This window comes from Mus pahari, chromosome 12, assembly GCF_900095145.1.
Source record: "Mus pahari chromosome 12, PAHARI_EIJ_v1.1, whole genome shotgun sequence".
Taxonomy (NCBI): domain Eukaryota; kingdom Metazoa; phylum Chordata; class Mammalia; order Rodentia; family Muridae; genus Mus; species Mus pahari.
In genome coordinates this window covers 43,874,293-43,895,307 of record NC_034601.1, presented here as the reverse complement: position 1 = coordinate 43,895,307, position 21,015 = coordinate 43,874,293, and the positions used below count along the sequence as shown (strand labels likewise).

General features: G+C 38.9%; 1 protein-coding gene across 1 annotated transcript in view; it reads right to left on the bottom strand.

Annotated features, from left to right (window-relative positions):
* Window positions 1–16,729, bottom strand: part of Ift57 (intraflagellar transport 57) — a 60,513-nt gene extending 43,784 nt beyond the window's left edge. The window contains exons 1-5 of the mRNA XM_021209415.2: window positions 16,417–16,729; window positions 13,951–14,113; window positions 12,699–12,817; window positions 9,281–9,371; window positions 3,466–3,534 (exon numbers count right to left, since the gene is read on the bottom strand). Of these exons, the coding sequence (XP_021065074.1) occupies window positions 3,466–3,534; window positions 9,281–9,371; window positions 12,699–12,817; window positions 13,951–14,113; window positions 16,417–16,628 (654 nt within the window). The 5' untranslated portion in view covers window positions 16,629–16,729. The remainder of the gene's footprint in view (window positions 1–3,465; window positions 3,535–9,280; window positions 9,372–12,698; window positions 12,818–13,950; window positions 14,114–16,416) is intronic.
* Between the last annotated feature and the right edge of the window lie 4,286 nt (window positions 16,730–21,015).

Sequence of the window (21,015 nt, the reverse complement as noted above, 5' to 3'; positions counted from 1 at the left end):
GACCTCTACATAAAACCAGATACACCAAAACTAATAGAAAAGAAAGTGGGGAAGAGCCTTGAGCACATGGGCACAGAAGAAAATTTCCTGAACCAATAGGTCTAAGATCAAGAATTTACAAATGGAACCTCATAAAATTGCAAAGCTTCTGTAAGGCAAAGAACACTGTCAATAGAACAAAATGGCAACCAACAGATTGAAAAAAAGATTTTTAATCAACCCTACATCCAATAGAGGGCTAATATCTATTATATACAAAGAACTCAAAAAGTTAAGACTCCAGAGAAACAACCCTATTAAAAATGGGGTACAGAGCTAAACAATGAATTTTCAACTGAGGAATACTGAGTGGCTGAGAAGTACCTAAAATTGTTCAATATCCGTAATCATCAGGGAAATGCAAATCAAAACAACCCTGAGATTCCACCTCACACCAGTGAGAATGGCTAAGATAAAACTCAGGTGACAGCAAATGCTGGCAAGATGTGGAGAATGGGGAACACTCCTTCATTGCTGGTGGGATTGCAAGCTGGTACAACTACTCTGGAAATCAGTCTGGCGGTTCCTCAGAAAATTGGACATAGTACTACCTTCGGACCCAGCTATACCAATCCTGGGCATATACCCAGAAGATGCTCCAACATGAAGTAAGGACACTTGCTGCACTATGTTCATAGCAGACTTATTTATAATAGCCAGAAGCTGGAAAGAACCCAGATGTCCCTCAACAGAGGAATGGATACAGAAAATGTGGTACATTTACACAATGGCATACTACTTAGCTATTAAAAACAATGAATTCATGAAATTCTTAGGCAAATGGCTAGAACTAGAAAATATCATCCTGAGTGAGGTAACTCAATCACAAAAGAACACACATGGTATGCACTCACTGATAAGTGGATATTAGCCCCCAAACTCCAAATAACCAAGATACAATTCACAGACCACATGAAGCTCATGAAGAAGGAAGACCAAAGTGTAGGTGCTTCGGTCCTTTGAAGGAGAACAAAATACTCACAGGAGTAAATATGGAGATAAAGTGTTGAGCAGAGACTGAAGGAAAGGTCACCCAGAGACTGTCCCACCTGGGGATTCATTCCCAGTTACCAAACCCAGACCCTATTGTGGATGCCAAGAAGTACATGCTGAAAGGAGCCTGATATGGCTGTCTCCTGAGAGGCCCTGCCAGAGCCTTACAAATACAGAGGTGGATGTTAGCAGCCAACCAATGGACTGAGTGCAGGGTACTCAATAGAGGAGAAAGAGAAGGGACTGAAGGAGTTGAAGGGGTTTGCAACCCCATAGGAAGAACATCAACATCAACCAACCAGATTCCCCAGAACTCCCAGGGACTAAGCCATCAACAAAGGAGTACACATGGCTCCAGCTGCATATGTAGCAGAGGATGGCCTTGTCAGGCATCAAAGGGTGGAGAGGTCCTTGGTCCTATGAAGGCTCCATAGTTGCTCCAGTGTAATGGAATCAAGGGTGGGGAGGTGCAAGTGGGTGGGTGGGTGGAGAAACACCCTTATAGAAGCAGGGGAGGGAGGGTGGGACAGAGAGTTTCAAGGAGGGAGGGAAACCAGGAAAGGGGATAACATTTGAAATGTAAATTTTAAAAAATCCAATTAAAAAATCAAAAAGAAAAAACAAGAATTTTAATCGATTAATAAAAATACCTTATTTAGAGGGAAAAGGGGAAATGAGGGGTTTTAATTAGGGGTTTTAAGACATCTGGCCTTGTTGGTCATTTTTGTGGGTCACACTCTTCACAGCTGGATAGCTATTGATTAAGTATTGTAATCAATTATAACTATTGAGTCTCTCCTCTCTTGGGAATAAACAAACATTCTTCCTCTTATATGCCCTCCTTACTTTCTCACCTTCAGTTTTGGCTTCCATCCAAGCAAGGACAACACCCATAGATGTGCTAAAGTGGGAGGGAAAATCTCACAGGCCTCTCCCCTACACAAAGTGTTACTGGGAACTAAGGGATGCTGAGAGATCAAGAAGGCTGTCTCCAAGGAGAAGCTCACTTATTGGCTATGCAATAGTAAGTGGCTATCCCTAAAGTATTTTATATACAACAGTATAAAGAACTTGGTTCTATTTATAGTTATGTACGTGTGTGTGTGTGTGTGTGTGTGTGTGTGTGTGTGTGTGTGTGTGTGTGTGTAACAATAATAACAAAGGAAGAAAAGCCAAAAGATTTGAGATGGAGCTAGGGAGGAGAGGCATGGGAGGAGTTGGAGGAAGAAAAGTAAATGGAGGAGAGGCATGGGAGGAGTTGGAGGAAGAAAAGTAATGGAGGTAATTAATATAATTATATTTTTACTTAAAAATTAAAAATAAGCTTATAGTATATTCATTTATTAAATTATTTATTCAATACTTTGTTTTATAATATGAGAAATGTTAAAAAATAGACAATTATCCCTGTCATGATGGAACTTACAAATCAGAGATGCTTGGGAAATACCATAATGCTTTTAGCCAACATATAGTAAACATTTTCTATGTACTAGATGCTATTTTTACAATGCTTTGCATTTAATTTTTAATCATAGAACTATTATGAATAGGTTAACATTTCCCAAGAGCTTGGAAATTTGCCCAAGTTTAGAATCTTAGTAAAGTACAGAGCTTAAGCCATATACTTGGCACAATATTACATTTCATTTTAAGTTGAGATACTCACATATGTACATACACATGCATGTATACCCACATACACACACAAGCACACACACAGGGATTATAACTACTGGAAAATCAACAACACTAAGGCAGTAACTAATGTATAGAGAGACCATCTTGGGGTAACTCAAGGAAGTTTTCAAATGAAACAAAAACTAGATCCAAACTGGCTTTGAGGATTTAGACATGGAAACAGAGGGTCAATAAGAATATATTGCAGATATACTTTTTTGAAGGTACACAGATATATACATTGTTGAAATATGATATACATATAAAAATGCAAAGCACCAGAACTTTCATTTAAAATAGTTCATTTACAATAAGCATAATATTATAGACTAGATTTATTTTTTAATCTCAACAGAGAGAAACTTTCATAAAGCAATGCCTGACAATGTAACAGACTCTACTTTATTTCATAGAAATACAACTTAAGCATTTTCCTATAAACAAAAGTCATCCATTCCTGGTCTACTTCAATGGGTAATAATTTGAAACAGAACAATTTATAGCTTTCCATAATTAAAAACGGCATCCAGCAAATACATTTTCAGTTTGCCCTAGAGGCACTGTGCAGGTTCCCCGGGCAGGAGAAAGCCTCACTCACCCTTCTAGATTTTATGTTTGTTATAACTGTAACATTTCATGTATAGGAAAACAATTTGCATATCTAATTTTCAAGAGGCACACAAAATAATGTCTGGCAAATGGCCAGATTTCAAGCAGAACACATATGCTGATTGTTTAGCCAATGACACTTACCAAGCGATAGGTCTGGGCCTTTAAAACGTTGAGATCAATAAAGTTTTCTTCATTATCTGTCTCCTCTTCCTTTGAAAAATAAAAATATTTCAAATTTTAAAAACCTATCATTTAAAAATAGATTTTAAATACATAATATTCTAAGCTATGCTGAATTTAATATGATTGACTACGTAAAGCGTATTTAAAAGTCTAATAAATATGCATAAAGTAGGGCACACAATTATTAACAGCTCATATGTTCTTTGAAGTTTTGATGGTGCCATTTAAAAAACCTGTTTCTGCAGACACTGAAAAAGGGAGGGAAAAGTGGGAGGGGAAGGAGTAATTGCTACAGTTCATTGATGAACATAAAAATAGACAAATGGGCCCAAGTGGCAGGCATGAAATAGTGCAAGTTTATGGAATTCTGAGCAACAAGACTGAAATGAAGAGAAATGAAGAGAAATGAAGGCTGAAAGACACAAGTCAGTTCACTGGTTCCAGGGACAAGTGCAGGCAGATGCATTTAAAACAATGTTTTCCTATGTATTTGTACCTGTATCTGTGCCTGTGCATGCTACATGTGTTCCAGGGCTCACGGGAGGCAGAAAGCTGGGTCAGGTCTTTGGGAAGAGCAGCAAGGTTTTAGCCACTGAGCCACTCTCCAGCACTGAAGATGCACTTCTCACACTATGAGTGCAAAGCACTCTGGGTGCTCAAGCTTGTTAAGGTAATAATAGTAATGTGTGGTGTTCAGCCCTCATATCCATTTAAACGGACAACCCAAAGGGATTCCAAACTGCTCCTCACCTGAGTGCAGTTGGTTGTTGGGGTGTGGGTAGGAAGTGACCCTTTGAGATTCAATCTGTTCTATACACAGAAATAAGCAGGAGGGTCTGTTAGTATATAAAAGAAATGCCATTGTGGTGACATAGTAGGTAAAAATAATCTAACAAGAATATCTCAATTGTATGGACACTGGACATCATAATGCTGCCAACAAAACTTGTTCCTTGAGTCATATGATCTTGTAAATAGAAACACAAACAAAACAGGCAAAAAGTGAGTATGGGATAGCAAACGGTTCTACAAGCTGGACTGTTCAAAGTTGCAGTGGGAGATTTCACAGATAACCTTTACCTTCAGATTTGAGAAACGTAAGCCACCTGGAAACGTGATGCTGAGACCAGTTACATTAGTACTGCCTGGGAACTTGTTGAAATGAAAATTCTAAGGTCCTATCTGAGATCTACTCCACTAAGGTAAGGCTTGAGAATATGCCCCTAAGCCTTGAAGAAATGGAAAGAATTCTGCAACACACAAGACAGTTTATACTCTACGCACTCGGGTAACATTTGTTTTACTTAAGGTGGAAATAATGGGGGCACAGAGGAATAGACACAACTGACTTGTGTCAATAAACTTCTGAAAAGTGGCTTGAATGTATTCTGTGTTTGTACTATGCAACAACCAGACTAATACATTGAAACGCCCCTGACTCATTGCTGTTGGAGGAAACAAGGTTGCAGTAAAGTCACTATGACCTCAGCAGTACTGTTTACACAGGTGACCAGCCAGCACTTGCACTTTATTGAACACTAACAGGACAGAGCTTTAATAGCAGACTATAGCATAAGTCACCATCGGAATATGGTAATGTTTCTCTCAAAGCCCTCATTCATAGGTTCAGGAATTAAGGGCTGCAAACATTAGTGACACCACTACTTCTAATTAGCCATTAGCAAAATCTTTGCATCTGGTTCCTGTGACTTTATTATTCTGTTAGTCTACAGGTTCTTGTTCCAAATGGAAGAACACTTCCATTAGGAGACATAATGATGACTCTACTAAGCTGCATGGTCGAACACTATTTGGATACTTTGGGCCCCTCACATTTCTGAATCAACAGGCAAGAGAAGAGTCACTGCTGGCTGGAATGATTGATCCTGACGCAAGGGGAAATTATGCTACCTTACAACAGAAGCATGACTGAGGATGTCTGGAATACAGGCTACCCTTCAATGTATCCTTTAGTACTGCCACACTCTGTTTACATTCAATGGAAAACCACAATGACCTAGTGCAGACGAGACTTCTGATGACCCAGAGCCTTTAGGAATGAAGGTTGGCTAAGTCACCAGGTAAATAACCACTGTCAGCCGAGGTGCTGAAGGCAAAGGGAATACAGAATGTGTGGTGAATGAAGTAGTTATAAGTTGTAGTTTATAACTATATAACTTCTTATAGAAATAAGAATTGTATTGTCATACATATTTCTGTTTGCAATTGTATTTTTTTTCTTTTTTATCACCTTTTTCATAAATATAAGATACTTTGTGTCATATACTTAATCAGAATTATGATCTTGCTATTGACTTTATTTGGAGATTAAATGTGACTTAAAAGAGGCCAAGCTGACAAGGGAATGGGATGGAGATATGTGGCTAATTCTATGTATCAATTTGATTGAGCATGGGATGCTGAAATAATTTATTAAACATTATTCATATGTCTATGAATGTATTTCTAGGTGAAATAAATATTTGAATCAATAGAGCTGAGTAGAGTGGATTGTATTTTCCAAGGTGGCTGTGCCTCCTCCCACCTGAAGGCCTGAGCAGGACAAGCGCACCGACAGAGGGTCCTGCCTCAACCTTCCTGGAAGCCAGAGCGCCAGTCTGGCTTGCTGTGGTATCAAATTCAGACACTTGAAGCACTGTGCTCCTGCTGTCTTCCCAGTCACACAGGATCTACACCATGAGTTATCCTGGGGTCTAACTGGTCAGGAGCAGATCTTGGGACTTTTCACCCCCATAGTCACGTGACTCAGTTCCATGTAAAAACTGTCTCTCAGTCAAGCTTGTGTAAACTTGTGGTTCTAGTTAGACCAGGGAGCTGAGGCAGACTATCAAAAGTTTAAGGCCTGCCTGGGCTACACGTACTCTAGGTCTGCTTAACTCTGGGTAACTTGCAAAGAGCCCATGTTACAAAGGCACTGTAGCTTAGCTCAGGGGAGAATGTTCACATGGTCTGTGTGAGGCCTGGGTTCCAATCCAGTCCCCAGTGCTCCAGGGAAGAAACAAAAACAAAAACAGAAACTTTCTTTCTAAAGGTATGTGTGTGTGTGTGTGTGTGTGTGTGTGTGTGTGTGTGTGTGTGTGTTCTACTGGTCCTGCTTCTTAGAGAATCTAACACACAGAAAAAGAACTTCACTTACTAAATAATATGACGAGAACACTCAGAGGGAACTCAAGCATAAGCTTAGAAAAAAATGGCTTGAAACAAGTTAGGATTCTCAGTGATTTATCTCTGTAATTCAGAAAGATTTCCTACCATCTCCATGCTTAACTGGCACTAATTCCCTTCCTGCTTGTTACTAAAGATATGATCATATAAAGCAAGAATACTCTGCATCATTGTCAGTTTTAAAAACTAATTGCCAATGTGACTTATTTTGATTGTCACTTTCTATTTGAAGGTCCCTAGTTTCTATAAAGGCAACAGTTTGTCACAAATGATCCTTTTCATCCGTGACCCACCCACACAGCTCTGAAACAGGATGGATGGGTTCCTTGCAAGGCTTTGTAGGCCAACCCAGCGCTCCTTAGCAACAATGACAGGGGAAGGAAGAGAGGGGATCTCAGCCTAGGATGAGGAGGTAGAAGACAAGAGGGGACATGGCAAGCTGCTTGACAAAGGCGAACAGGTTCCAGAGGCACCTGCTCTGAGGGAGGCCTGTGCTTTGGTCTTCACTTCCCGGTTTTTAAGAACAGTATAAAGAGGCTACTGCCTAGTTTATTTCCCTAATTTTATAAACTCAACAATTCTGCTTCAAACTTTAAAAGGCTCAAAGAAAAAAATTGCTAAGATTTTGAAAAGTCACACAATATCCTAAGAGATTCTATGTCAAATACTGAAAACTTGACACATCCCAAATGAAGCCCAGTAAACTGGGGCCATGAGAGAGAACAAGGCGAGACAGCATCCTCTTAGCTCCCCTCCTGAGGAATAGCCTTTTTTTCTTTCCTTTAACTAGCATTTTTTTTTTAACTCTTTTTTATTAGATGTTTTCTTCATTTACATTTCAAATGCTATCCCCTTTCCTAGTTTCCCCTCCTGAAAGTCCCCTATACCCTCCCCACCTCCACCCTGCTCCCCAACCCACCCACTCCTGCTTCCTGGCCCTGGCATTCCCCTGTATTGGGGCATATTATCTTCGCAATACCAAGGGCCTCTCCTCCATTGATGGCCGACTAGGCCATCTTCTGCTACATATGCAGCTAGAGACACGAGCTCAGGGGGTACTGGTTAGTTCATATTGTTGTTCCACCTACAGGGTTGCAGCCCCCTTCAGCTCCTTGGGTACTTTCTCTTTGACTAGTATTTTTGAGTGACAATTTTGAAATTAAATGTTGGTATACTAGGTACAAGTACAGACTAATACACTATTAGTTATTAAAAAGACAATGGAAATAACTAAGTAAATGTGAATATAACTAAATAAATGAGAATAGATGAGGATATTTTTTCTGGTCCTGAGTGGAAAGTCTATTGAACAATAAAGTCTAAACCTCTTTAAATGCCCCAATTATCTTTCCAGTTTACCTGAACCTACACCCCACTCAACCCCAGAAGCTACGATTTCTGATTTCTCAAAGTTCCTGGGTCACATACAGTACCGTCTTGCTTTCAGATTCCAGACCATGAGCTATCAACTGCCTTCTACACAACAGCGTTTCAACAGCTGCATGAAGAATTGATGACTACATTTTTCTGCCTTGACTTTCAAATTTTATCATATTAAAAATATTTTTAAGCTGACTGGTTTTATTGTGGTCAGGTTAAGAACCAGAGGCCAGACTTGCTATGGCTATACAGTGAATGTGCTCGGCTAGCCTGGCTAGAGGGACATTCAGCCTTGGGGCTAAAAAAATGAGCAAAAGTCATGCAGAGTCATGTATTTTAATATGGTTAAAAGTATCCTTTATACTTCTAATTAAATATACATTAAAATACTTTAAAAAACTAACAAAATATTAAACAGAGTCTACCATAATTATTCTATTTATAACAAATATTAATATACTGTTACTATTACATATTTTATATAGTGATGGTCATGATGACAGCTAATTTTGTAAAACAAAGCACAAATTGTCATTCTCATGTTACTATTGTCTGTAAATAAGTCATATCAGCTACACAAGATTCTGTTTGGATATAATCCAATTTATTAAATGGTTATTAATTAACTTGTAATATTAAGATAATTCAACAACTAGAAAATTTATAGCTTATATAGTTTATTTATTCTGAAATATGGAGTGGATTATGTACTGGCTAAAAAAAAAAAAACATGAAATCTTCAGTTGGTTTGTGACAGAAAAACACTACATACGTTCTTTGCCCCATCCTGTGTCCAGTTCAGACTATGTGGACACATTCTAAAGTATTCATTCTAAAGTATTCAGCTCAACTTTGACTCCCAAATCTGGGATCATAGGTATGCATCACTACATTCAGCCAAACATGAACTGAGTGCTATTTTTGTGTTCTAAATTTTTTGCAAGTTATTGCTTTTAAGATCATACATGTTTGTTGATAAACGTTATTCATATAACTGGTGACACACACACACACACACACACACACACTTAGAATCTCTTCTGAAGTTGACTCAAGACCATAAATATTAACTTAAACAAAGGCCTGAGGGCTGATGATGGCACTGCACTTAGAAACAAAACACATTCCAGACAAACACAGTAGGAGAGTTAGCGGAGGGAGAGCAAGTCAAAGGCAAGAGTGTAGGGCAGCTGGGCTACACACTTACCACAAATTCTTCATCCACTTTACTTAATGTTAGCTCGGCATCATCTTCTGGAACAGTTTCTTCTTCTAGTTCTTCCACTGGGTATGATGGCCTGAAATAAAAAGATTTATTGAATGCTTAAAAATTTTTAGTTTGAGAAGTGGATGCTCACAGTCAGCTATTGGATGGAACACAGGGCCCCCAATGGAGGAGCTAGAGAAAGTACCCAAGGAGCTGAAGGGGTCTGCAACCCTATAGGTGGAACAACAATATGAACTAACCAGTACCCCCTGAGCTTGTGTCTCTAGCTGCATATGTAGCAGAAGATGGCCTAGTCAGCCATCATTGAGAAGAGAGGCCCCTTGGTCTTGCAAACTTTATATGCCCCAGTATAGGGGAACACCAGGGCCAAGAAGTGGGAATGAGTGGGTAGGGGAGTGGCGGTGGGGGGAAGGTATAGGGGACTTTTGGGATAACATTTGAAATGTAAATGAAGTAAATACCTAATAAAAAATTGGAAAAAATTTTTTGGTAAGACCAAAAGTGTCCTACTAAAAATTAAAGATGCTTCATGTGGGACCGTTGCCTTTGTTATTCTCCAGTGAATCTACTGTGTTTTCTCCAAAACTTCAATGTTAAAAAAAGCAAAGACATCTACCACTAGATGTAAAAAGTACACTTACAAAAATAAATGTTGACTCTACTATTATCTAACATGTTCACTCATACACACTCACATAACACATAATATCATATGCATTACATTCCACTGTACAGCAGTTCTACAATTAAACTCTCAGCCTGTGACTAAACATTAGGGTCATATCTATTGTTTGCTATATAAAATGTAAAGATCATATTTGTAAATTTATTACTAGACAGATCTTTTAAAATAAATTTGTCCATGTAGGATGACTACATCAATGACTTTGTAATTGTTATTTATTGTTTTACCAAACTACCAAAATTGGCTTCCAAAATGCTATCCTAATTAATACTCCCAAGAATAGTGAGGACTGTTTCAATAGTTTTACCAATATGCCTAAATTAATATGTGCCAATTAACAAGTGAAAAATATCAGAGTTTCTTTAAATTTGTTAAGCATAAAAGTGATTGAGTAACTTTATATATTTTAATTGATGATTCTTTTTTAGTGAAACATTTACACTCTTTAACTTTTATAAATTAAGAAAATTAATATTTACCTAATCTGTTCCCTAATTTCACTACTTAGAATTGTAAATAGTAAAGACTGCTATAACTTTCTTTCTTTCTTTTTTTTTTTTTTTTTTTTTGGAGACAGGGTTTCTCTGTATAGCTCTGGCTGTCCTGGAACTCATTTTGTGGACCAGGCTGGCCTCGAACTCAGAAATCTGCCTGCCTCTGCCTCCAGAGTGCTGGGATTAAAGGCATATGCCACCACGCCCGGCTTGACTGTTATAATTCTTACTTTGGCCACATTTTCCTGTCCAGACATTTGATTTAATATTACATATTTAAAGTATTCCCATGAGCCACACCTCCTATATCTCTCTGATCTTTTAGTATGTCTATAGTTTTAATTTTCAATTCATATTGCTCAAATATGCAGTTTATTTTTATACAGACAGCAAGATCAATTTTGATTTCTAAAGTCCAGTTAGTGGTTCTAACACTAAAGTGTTGGACAACCATTTCTGCCTGAAGATCTACTTATTTCCACATTAAAAATACCCAGACATATTTGCATTTATTGTGATAACTAATTCTAAAAACATAACTAAAACAGTTTAACTATACAGTTTAACATGTAATAGAAAGGAAAGAATATTATGAACCAATTCAATCTTCTATGATAAATTTCCCAATTTTCATGAGTTAGAATTATATAATTATCTCAAAAACAAAGTCCTTCTAAAAATCATTTGAAATAGTTAGGAATAAAAATAACCTATAAATAAGAAAGTTCTGTGTAATTTATATATTACATAGGTGATAGTTTTGTTTTCTTGTATATATGGAGAACCATGTATATACAGTTCCTACAAATTACCCAAGTCAAAATCTACAGGCCAAGACAAAGATTACACTAGAAACAAAGAAGGTACAAATTGAATAGTGTTGAAACAGTAAGAGCTTGCAATGCAACAATGATACACTGAGATACATTTAGTAACTAACAAACTAGGGCAGCACAATATGTAATTGATCTTTTCTTGAAATCTAACCAGCAGTATTAGGGATTGCAGAGTCACTCTTTACAATGAACAGGATGGAAATGTTTGGGTTGAAACAAAGGAAATTGCCATGTCTTACCTTGAAAGTAAATGGAAATCAGTTATTGAATATGCTTAAATCCAATGACAGCTTAAATTCGGTAAGTTTTAATAATATTGTGAGATTATATCATCCCCCTCCTCTTTCTTCCCTTCAAACCCTCCCATATATCCACCTCCTTGTTCTCTTTCAAATTCTGTGCCTTCTTTTCTTTCATTGGTGTTATACATATGGGCATAACTATTCTTAAATATGTTTCTTGTATATACACACATACATACAAACACCCACAAACATATTTTTTAAGTTTTAGAAGTACTTACTAAAAGGAAGTAGATTTTACATAAATGTAATTGTGTATGTTTAAATATATTAGCATGGAATAATATATATCTCTTTTTAGCTGCAGAAATTTGTTCAAATCTAAACACCAATGCTAAGTCGTATTTTATTTGCATCATGTTCTACATTCTAATTTATGAATAAATGATATCTAATAATCAGTAAATAAAATCTAGTCTATCAGCTTTCAAAAGATGAAATGTATGTATTTTCATCATACCCTATAAAAGCAATAGCTTCTGATTTTATTTATCCATCAATATATACTGAACATATATGATGAACTAAGTACAATGCTAATTACCAAAGAATACAAATGATGAATTTGTAGCAACAAAGTTATACCTGTAAATAAATTATTTCAATATCATAAAAAATAAACAATGTGCTTCCAGAGCAGAGAAAAGCCATGGACAAGATGATGTCACGTGGCTTCTTCAGTGTTATTTTTGCCACTGAGCATGGGGAAAAGAAAGTCCCACACTCACAGTACTATATTAATTCCTTCCCACTTACATATGAGCTTTCAGTTCCCTCGACATGCACACACAATGGCTGTGGGTATAAATAAATACAAGCACAGAGAACTTAGAAAGTTTCTCCAAATTGGCAAGTATTACAATAATTACAAAGAGGAGAGGCACTGGAATGGATGACATCATTTCAGAATAGATTTGGAAAGCATTCTGATTTTGTCTACACTTAATCTTTAGTGCCATTGTCAGTTTAGATCAGTCAGTTTAATCAGACTTCAGAAACAAACAAGACAAACAAGCAAATAACAACAACAAAACCCATTAAGTCCGTAATATCAATATTGTCTGTGTGGTAATCGTTTACCTTTTCCAAGTGAAACCAATATATTTTAATGCTTCTTCAGCTAAGCAATCAAGAACATAGCACACTTGTTCCCCGTAACCAGACTTTAATTTTGAAGGGGGAAAGTCTGCAGTCCTCCCCTGAAAAGATAGAGACATTATTTGTTAGTTACATCCCAGAAGTCAAGAGTATTTCAGAAAGAACTGCTGAGCACATGTATAATTTTTCCACTTTTCAAATCACAAGATAAAGATAATCCCTTTAGGCATTCATTTCTTAAGTCTTTTCAGTCCACTGATACATTTACACAAAGGAAAATACAGATAGTTTTTGTTCAAAGTACCAGATTAAAAGGCACTTACACCCCCATCGCAAGGCTTCCCAGACCTCTCAGGTCCACGCACCCTTAGCCCACCCTTGTGACTGCCTCAGGCCCAGCTTGGTCAAGAACTAGGATTCACATAAGCAGCTAGACTGCTGACTGTGGAGAATGGGACATGCAAGCTTAACCCTGCTGCTCTGTGTTCCCCAGCACACCTGAGGAAAATCCAGAAGTAGACTGCAGGGGTGACCTCTGTAACCGTGTTCAATCTAGAAACCAGCAAATCTTTCCTCTGTCCTTTTTTAATATCCTAATTTATTGTCTCTTTTTCAAAGAATGTACTATAGCCTCCATACAGAACTAAAGACCTGACTTTCTGTAATTTCAAATATACATATACATATGTGTATATGTATGTAAAGGGGCAGGGAAACAAATCAGTACTGAAAAGTTATCAGCAACTCCTGGCTTTTTTAAAAAAGGACACAGTGATTCACTTATCAATACTAGCAACCTGTGTCAAAAATGCCTTCTTCTTGCCTTTCCCCAGGAAAAGTCAGAAACAAAAGTACAAGTGAGAAATCTAACAAATCCAAAATCCTTTCAAAGTATGTTGTTTCCTTTATACTCTGAATCATCCCTTAAGGGGAAGAGCTAACCAACTACCTAAGAATTTACTTTTGAGGCTTACAAAACTTAAGAAAATTATTATTAATTTAGCTTAAAGAGAGTCTATAGTAACCTTTTTAGAAGTGGAAATCATGTTACATATAGTATCAACCATTCTGGGAAGGTCTTACTTTAAAATAAATTTAAAAATCACTCCTATCAGTCAATCATCAGTCTGTGTCCACTCTTCCAAGAGTCCTCTCAAAGGCTAGCACCTGTTATTCAATTGCTACTATTGAAATCCACAGTCTGAGAACTGGAAGAAGAGAGTATCTCACTTACAAAAGAGCGAAGCTCAGAGAGTATATTAGATATAGTTGCATTGGGATCGTCGTATTCTTGAGGCTGCTCAAAGGCACGGCCAGTTTTGTTGATCAGCCACGCAGCAAGAGTGCAAAACATGTAGAACTGCTCACCGGGGTTGGTAGGCAGAGCAAAGTAGTGTCTGTTTCAAAGGGAGGGAGGATTGGATGCATAAGCTAAGCAAGTCAACAGTGCATAAGTCACACAGACGAGTTCAAAGTTGCTAATTTTCCCTCAAGCATCCTTCATGAATACTCTTGAACTATCTAGTGATTCACAGCACTCAGAAGGTTTTGAGCCAGTATCAAGGGACAATCCCTACAGTACACAAAATATTTTATCAAAAACCCCTACAACCAGGGAATAGAAGGTAGTAATTTTTTAGAATGGCATGAAGCTTGGTCAAAATCAATTAACTGGTCATCAGTAAGTCCCCCCCACCCCAGTGGCAATTGTGGACTTGAAGAGAATAATAACAGCATGTTTTTACTGGTTGTAGCCTATCTGCTATGCCAAGCATCTTAGCTGCATATTCCAATCAACTCCTTAAAGTGCTGCCAGGAGCATCTTCCCTCAGTCCTGCACAACCATAACTTATGGGAATGGAACCCTACACAGGTACATTTCAGAGGTTCCCAACTTAGATGGTGCAGGGTTTCAGAAAGGAACAAGAACCTCCATGAGGTCCCCCCGCATCACCACTGCTGCACTTTGTTAATTCCATTACTGTCCTAGATATGTTCCCATGAGGGTGTGATTTGTACAGAGCTAAGGAGGACATAAAAGGTACAACTAGCATCATTCAAAGGGTGAATCACAGATCTGCTTTGTTTTCTTTATGTTGCTATCACTATTACACACACACACACACACACACACACACACATAATATGAATTTAAAGAGACTAATGACTTATGTTTTTAAATGCGCGCGTGTGTGTGTGTGCGTGTATAAAATCAATTACATAAGAATCAGTGATCTATACTTCTATTTTCTAAACTTTTTGCATCTAGAAAGTATAAATGTGCAGGCACAGGTTTACAAGGAATTGACTCACCAACAACTGTTTATTCCTTAACAATTGTCACTCCTCAAGGACAGAGGAAGGGACACTGACAGATACTGTGGACCTGTGATGGTGATTCTCCAGCATGAAGGTACATCAGAATCACCCACAGATGGTTTGCCTCCAGACCTTCTGAGAAGGCAGACCTAGACAACAGCCTTGGCAACTTCTTCCTACATTGCCAGGCGATGCTCACGTGCTAGTCTGATGGTGACACCTAGCCCAGTGTCTTGCTCAAGCTTTGAGTTTCAGTACAGCAAGGTATTAATAAGAGTTCATTAATAATATTACTATTAATAGTAAATCCATTTTCCCCTTTGTTTGACAAATACATTTGAAAAACTTAACACTTCTATCCCTACCAAAAATGTTGGCCATCTATATTACTATGACCAATTTATTTTAAATAATAATCCCAATCCAAAAACTTTTATTGTGGATCAGGATCAACATAATCTTTCTTCTCTAATTTTTCTCCTTTTACAGACTAACTTAGCATTTTGGACAGATTTTATAGAAGCCTAAGAATCCTTCCAGACCTGTCTGGAAGAGAGTAAGAGCTCAAAACTGCCAAGAGAAATTATATGTGCCTACCCATAGATGGTCAAAGTACGATAAATAACTCTTTTTAATTTCTTCTTACAGAATAAAACAAACACAGGCTTTAGAGGGAAGGAAAAGCAATAAAACACAGTTATCACTAAGCTACCATGATTACATGAGGAAGTTTTGTCTATCACTCTTGACAACTAAAGGAATATTCCTTGGGGATATTCCAAACTTTCCCCACCACCACAAGCAGGAACTTTAGGTCCTATAATGAGGGTCATTCTAACACTTACTTCATTTGCCTTCTCCACTTCCTAGTTTCTAAGAGTATTGTTGTTGCAAAAGCACTAAGTCGTTTGAACCATAGTAATTAGCCCACAAGTTTACTTACTACATAACAAATGCTGCTCGGAAATGTCCTAAATATTCACAGTTGTTAGTTTACAAAGTCTAGCAAAGGAAAACAAAAACTAGAAAGAGATCGAAATGATAAGGGCGCCCATCTCTAGAGATCGGGTATTTCTACCCTTTCTACTTTGGGTATTTTATTACATTTAAAACAAGATTTGTGTTTGGTAGACGGTGCGTGTCTGTTTTGAATGGACGGACTGTCTTCCCCAGGCCTCCCTGTCATTAAAAAACTTGTTTACTTTCTCCACCAAATGATCAAGTCTGAAAAACTCCACCTTCCTCTGTGCGGAAGTTTCCTTCCTGAGCACATAAGACAGGAAGGGATGTGCGGACCCCAGCGCGGGGGTCTTCGCCTCACCTAGGGGGAGCGTCCCCCTGGGGCCCAGCCAGCACCCGGGGCTGGGGGCAAGGCACGCACCTGGACGGGGGCTTCAGATTGCTCTTTCGGAGTAGCTCCTCCTCGTAGCGGAGCAGCTTCAGCTTCTCCACTAAGTCTTCCATCACCACGAACATGTGGTAGGCCGCTCCCGGCCCGCGCTCCACCACAGCCTCCCCTGCGCCTTCCCCGCGAGCCCGAGACACCCCATCGTCCAAGCCCGACGGCGGGATCACCGCGGCCGCGGCGGCCATCCCTGCTCAGACCCCCAGCGCCCGGCTGGGCTCGGGCCAGGATCTCTGCGGCCTCCGCCGCCCGCACCCCACGGACCGCACAGTCGCCGCCGTTACCAGGCGACCGCAGGGCAGCCGGTCACCACGGCAACCAGACCCGCCTCCTTCGCTCTCAGCCGGCCTCTCTAAATTCTCGCCAATCAAGGCTGGATTCTTACGTGATGTCACGCCATGCTCGTCCCTGTCCTGGGAGGTAGCTCCGCCCTATAGGCGTGGCGTATCGTCCCCCACCTCTTCGGCCTCGCCCGCGCGCCTTAAAGGCGCAGGGTCCCCAGCTTTAGCTCTGCATGCTCAGTATGGCCAAGAGGAGCACAGGATCTGGTACTCTGCTCAGGGCTGCTGAATGAACCGACATCTGGTCATCGAGGTAGCAATTCAAAGGACTGAAACGAAGCAGAACAGAGTGTTGGAGGTTATGCTTGCTCAGTTATTCTTGTTTTATTTTCTCAAAGTGGAGAGTTATCGTAGTTGTGGTGAAACTTGCTGTCCTTAGGTTCGGATTATCTCAGAAATTCCACCCGCAAGTCTGCTAGTCTGTTTCTTAACTTAATTGCTTATTAGGTAGTGCTAGACTTACTAGTATATTCTAAATAAGACTTAAAGTCTTACAAGGATCCTATGTCACTCCATTAGGAAACTGGTTGCTTGGAAGAGAGCGGCTTGGGAAAGGATTTATAGTACACACACATTGGCCTCAATCTGTTCTGAGCCCATGCAGATGTAAATTCTCGAGTACTAATGAAATCCGACAAAGTATAGTCTCTGGAAAAGATGTTCTGCATTGCAGCACTTACATTTAGATAACATTTCTGCTATTATGTCAGCAGCTATTGACCTAGAAAACACATGGAGACATAACTGACCAAGCATGTGACTTATCCTTACAATTCTAAAAGCAGTACTGCATCGGGCAGTCTTCCTAACACTTAAAAGTAAGAAGTGAAGCGAAGAGTAGTTGTCTAGCTACTTCTACAGATAACTCAGAAGCCAGAGGGCTAACATTTGTCTGATTAACCCTGTGCCTGGTAAGGGATCATCAACATCTTATATCACACTCTAAAAAAAAAAAAAAAAAGTAGGAGGATCATAATTTTGACATAATTGAAATCTGAAACATATTTGTAAAATCCTTGTGATAAAACAAAGAGTTTTTCTTTCTAATCAGCCTTATTTCTAATGCTAGTAAAGATATCCAAATGAAAAACATTGCTATTCATCAAATAAAAGACATACATAAAACTACTGATTTATGTAGAAAATAAGATGGAGATGCGAAGTCCAAGGATAACTGGGTAACTGCATGTCTCACGTGGGGAGGTCAGAGGACAACCTTCTGTGTCAGTCCTCAGCTACTGCTTTGAGACAGACAGCTTTTCTGTAAACTTCTAAGGCAGCAGTTAGTTCTCAACCTTGTGGGTCACAAGACTCCTTTTGGGTATGGGGGGGTCATATATCAGGTATCCTTCCTATCAGATATTTGTATTATGATTCATAACAGTAGCAAAATTACAGGTATGAAGTAGCAATGAGGACAATTACATAGTTGGGGTCACTACAACATGAAGAACTGTATTAAAGGGTCATAGCGTTTTGAGAACCACTGGTCTAGGGGATTCTCCCATCTCTGCCTTTTATATTTCTGTAGGACTATAAACCCACACTATAGTCCTCTTCTTTATATAGGTTCAAGGGAACTGAACTTAAGTCTACACACCTGTGGCACAATGTTTACCCACTGAGCTGTATCCATAACCTTAGAACTGCTTTCTAAATAGCATTGCCTTATAAGTCATGAGCTAGTGGCTATTAGTAAAGACAAATGGAGAAATTGAATTTGCTTCTACCCCCTGTCAAATTAGTTTTTAATTTTCTTAGCTATCCTACAACAGTGATTAAACCAAGACAGGACCATATCTAATGACCACATATGGAAGTTGAGAGCGTTACAAGATGAAGATATGAAGCTTTTTAGAAATAAAATAAGAGTCACAAACATTCATACAAACAACAAGCATTTCATAGGTTTTAAATGATTCTTGAAAGGCTCTGGGATAGTAGGGGTGGGCGTTCACTCAGAGCATGCTGCCTACATGAGATGATCTGACATCTTGGGAAGTTATGCAGCACAGTAGGAAACAGTCAAATACTGCTTCGTGGATGGCTTTCTATAATGTATGTATTTGACTTGGGGGAAAAGAATACTTTTTCCAGAATCCAGTCATTTCCTTCCCTGACTTGGCCTGGTTTGCAAGCAGGTAAAGAATTAGTTTTCCATTGAAAATGTGAAGAAAAGAAAAAAGAAAGGAAGGAAGGAAGGAAGGAAGGAAGGAAGGAAGGAAGGAAGGAAGAAGAAAGAGGAAAGAGGGAGAGAGGAAGGAAGGACAGAAGGAAAGAAGGAAGGAAGGACTAAAGTATAAACTATTCTCAATAATTCTGGCACATAAACAATAAAAAGAGAGAAAATGAAATTCTTCACCACATTATGGCTTCCCACAGAGGGAAAATAGAAAAGAACACAGAAATATCATTCAACTTTAATAAGCCCAGATGTTTCCACATGTCCTTATTTATCTGTAAGAGCTGCCGACAACCAACAGCCCTTTTCTTGGTGCAAGTAGTTCCCGTCATGAGAATATCCACTCATATCCTCTTCTGAGTTATCTCAGCCATGGGGAAGCTCCATACTGTATTTTTTAATAGCTTTTTTTTTCCCTGCAAGACTAACCCTGTGACTAAGGCATCAGATAGAGCTGAGCGGGATTGGAATGCGGCAGTAAGTGTACAGTTGCTGTAAAGACTTATCCTCACAGCCCTCTTGACCACTGTTTGTGGTCAGGCTCCAGATCATTTCATTCCTTACACACCATCTATGAAATGATTGGAAGTAGTCTGTAAGACTCTGAGAAGAAAGCCTTTCTAGGTCTGTATGCAAGCTAATCTCGGAAAACTCAACAGAATCCCAGCCAAAGCTGGTTTAAGCTAAATGGATTTCCGTGAAAGGTGCTTTAGCAAAGCCGAGCAAAAGGGAGACATTGAAAGATGGAGGGAGGCTTTCTTGGTGAGTCTCCCAGTAGGGAGAATAAGTCCTGCAAGATTGGGCAGGCTTAAAAAAACAAACTCTTTCTTTGTTAAGCCAGCCTAGTGGGAGGGTTTTGGCCCTGAAGAAAGAGCTCTCCTGACAGTAGTAATGGTCTTAACGGAGGAGGCATAGTTTAGCTATAGTGGGAATTTCATCCATTCTTTCTGCTTGCACATGCTCTGTTTGACTTCTGCCTTCTGCCTTCTGCGATGAGTTGGCAAAACTGTAGACCATCACAAGAAGCTGCCTAAACAGGTATACCATCCTGGACTTCCCCAGACTCCACAATCAATCTTTCAATCTTTATAAGTTTCTTAATCTCAGCTGCTCTATTATAGCAACAGGGACCAACTAAACTGAAATACTTTTTTTTTTTTTTTTTTTTTTTTTGGCTCAGAAAGTGCTCAGTACCACACATAGGGAATGCTAAAATGTAAGAAAAAAATCACTAATGAAATAAAATGTCTTTGCAATTGAAACCTACAAGGCTGAAAACTTTTGTTTCTCTATTTTTTTGGTCCCTCTTGGGCTAGGTGACAAAGCCTAGGCTGGAGAATTTCATTGGCCACTGATAGCTTAACAGATGAAAAGCACACACATTTTATTTAATAGCATCCAGGGCTTATGGAATCCTGCTTAGAGAGCAGCAGTTAAGATCAAAAGCATATATACTCTCTGATTTTTTATTAATACAAATGTGAATGATACATTTGTAGCATAGTGTAAGATGAAAATTACTTCAAGCTTCCAAGGGTGATAAATGTAGGATAAGAAAATGTGTGTTTAAAACTAATGAAAGATAAATGCTGTTTTAATATGTTTGCCTATACACATTCATTTCAGCAGCAACTTCTAATGTCCAGTAGTAAAAGCATGGTTCTCCTCTCAGTATAGGGAAGAAACTGTCTCATGGGAAACTTCAGATCTGCTTTTAAGTAGCAACTGAGGTCAAAGTGAGTGCCTGTGTCTGATTGTTTGCAAGTGCCACCCACTCAAACCAATCAATATTCAACATCAGTATCTGGGCAGAAAGTTTTAAATTCCTTCAGTCTGGTAAGTGCTGTGAACATTCTGGAAGGGAAAAGGGTCATATTCAAATGTGAACATTAGAATGATCCCCCTAAGCAGGATGAAAGCATATAGCTAGTACACTGTGTTCTACAACTGGACCTGCAGATAATATGAGCGAAGGAATTGAAAGAATTTAGAAAGAAGCTAGAGAGAGAGAGAGAGAGAGAGAGAGAGAGAGAGAGAGAGAGAGAGAGAGAG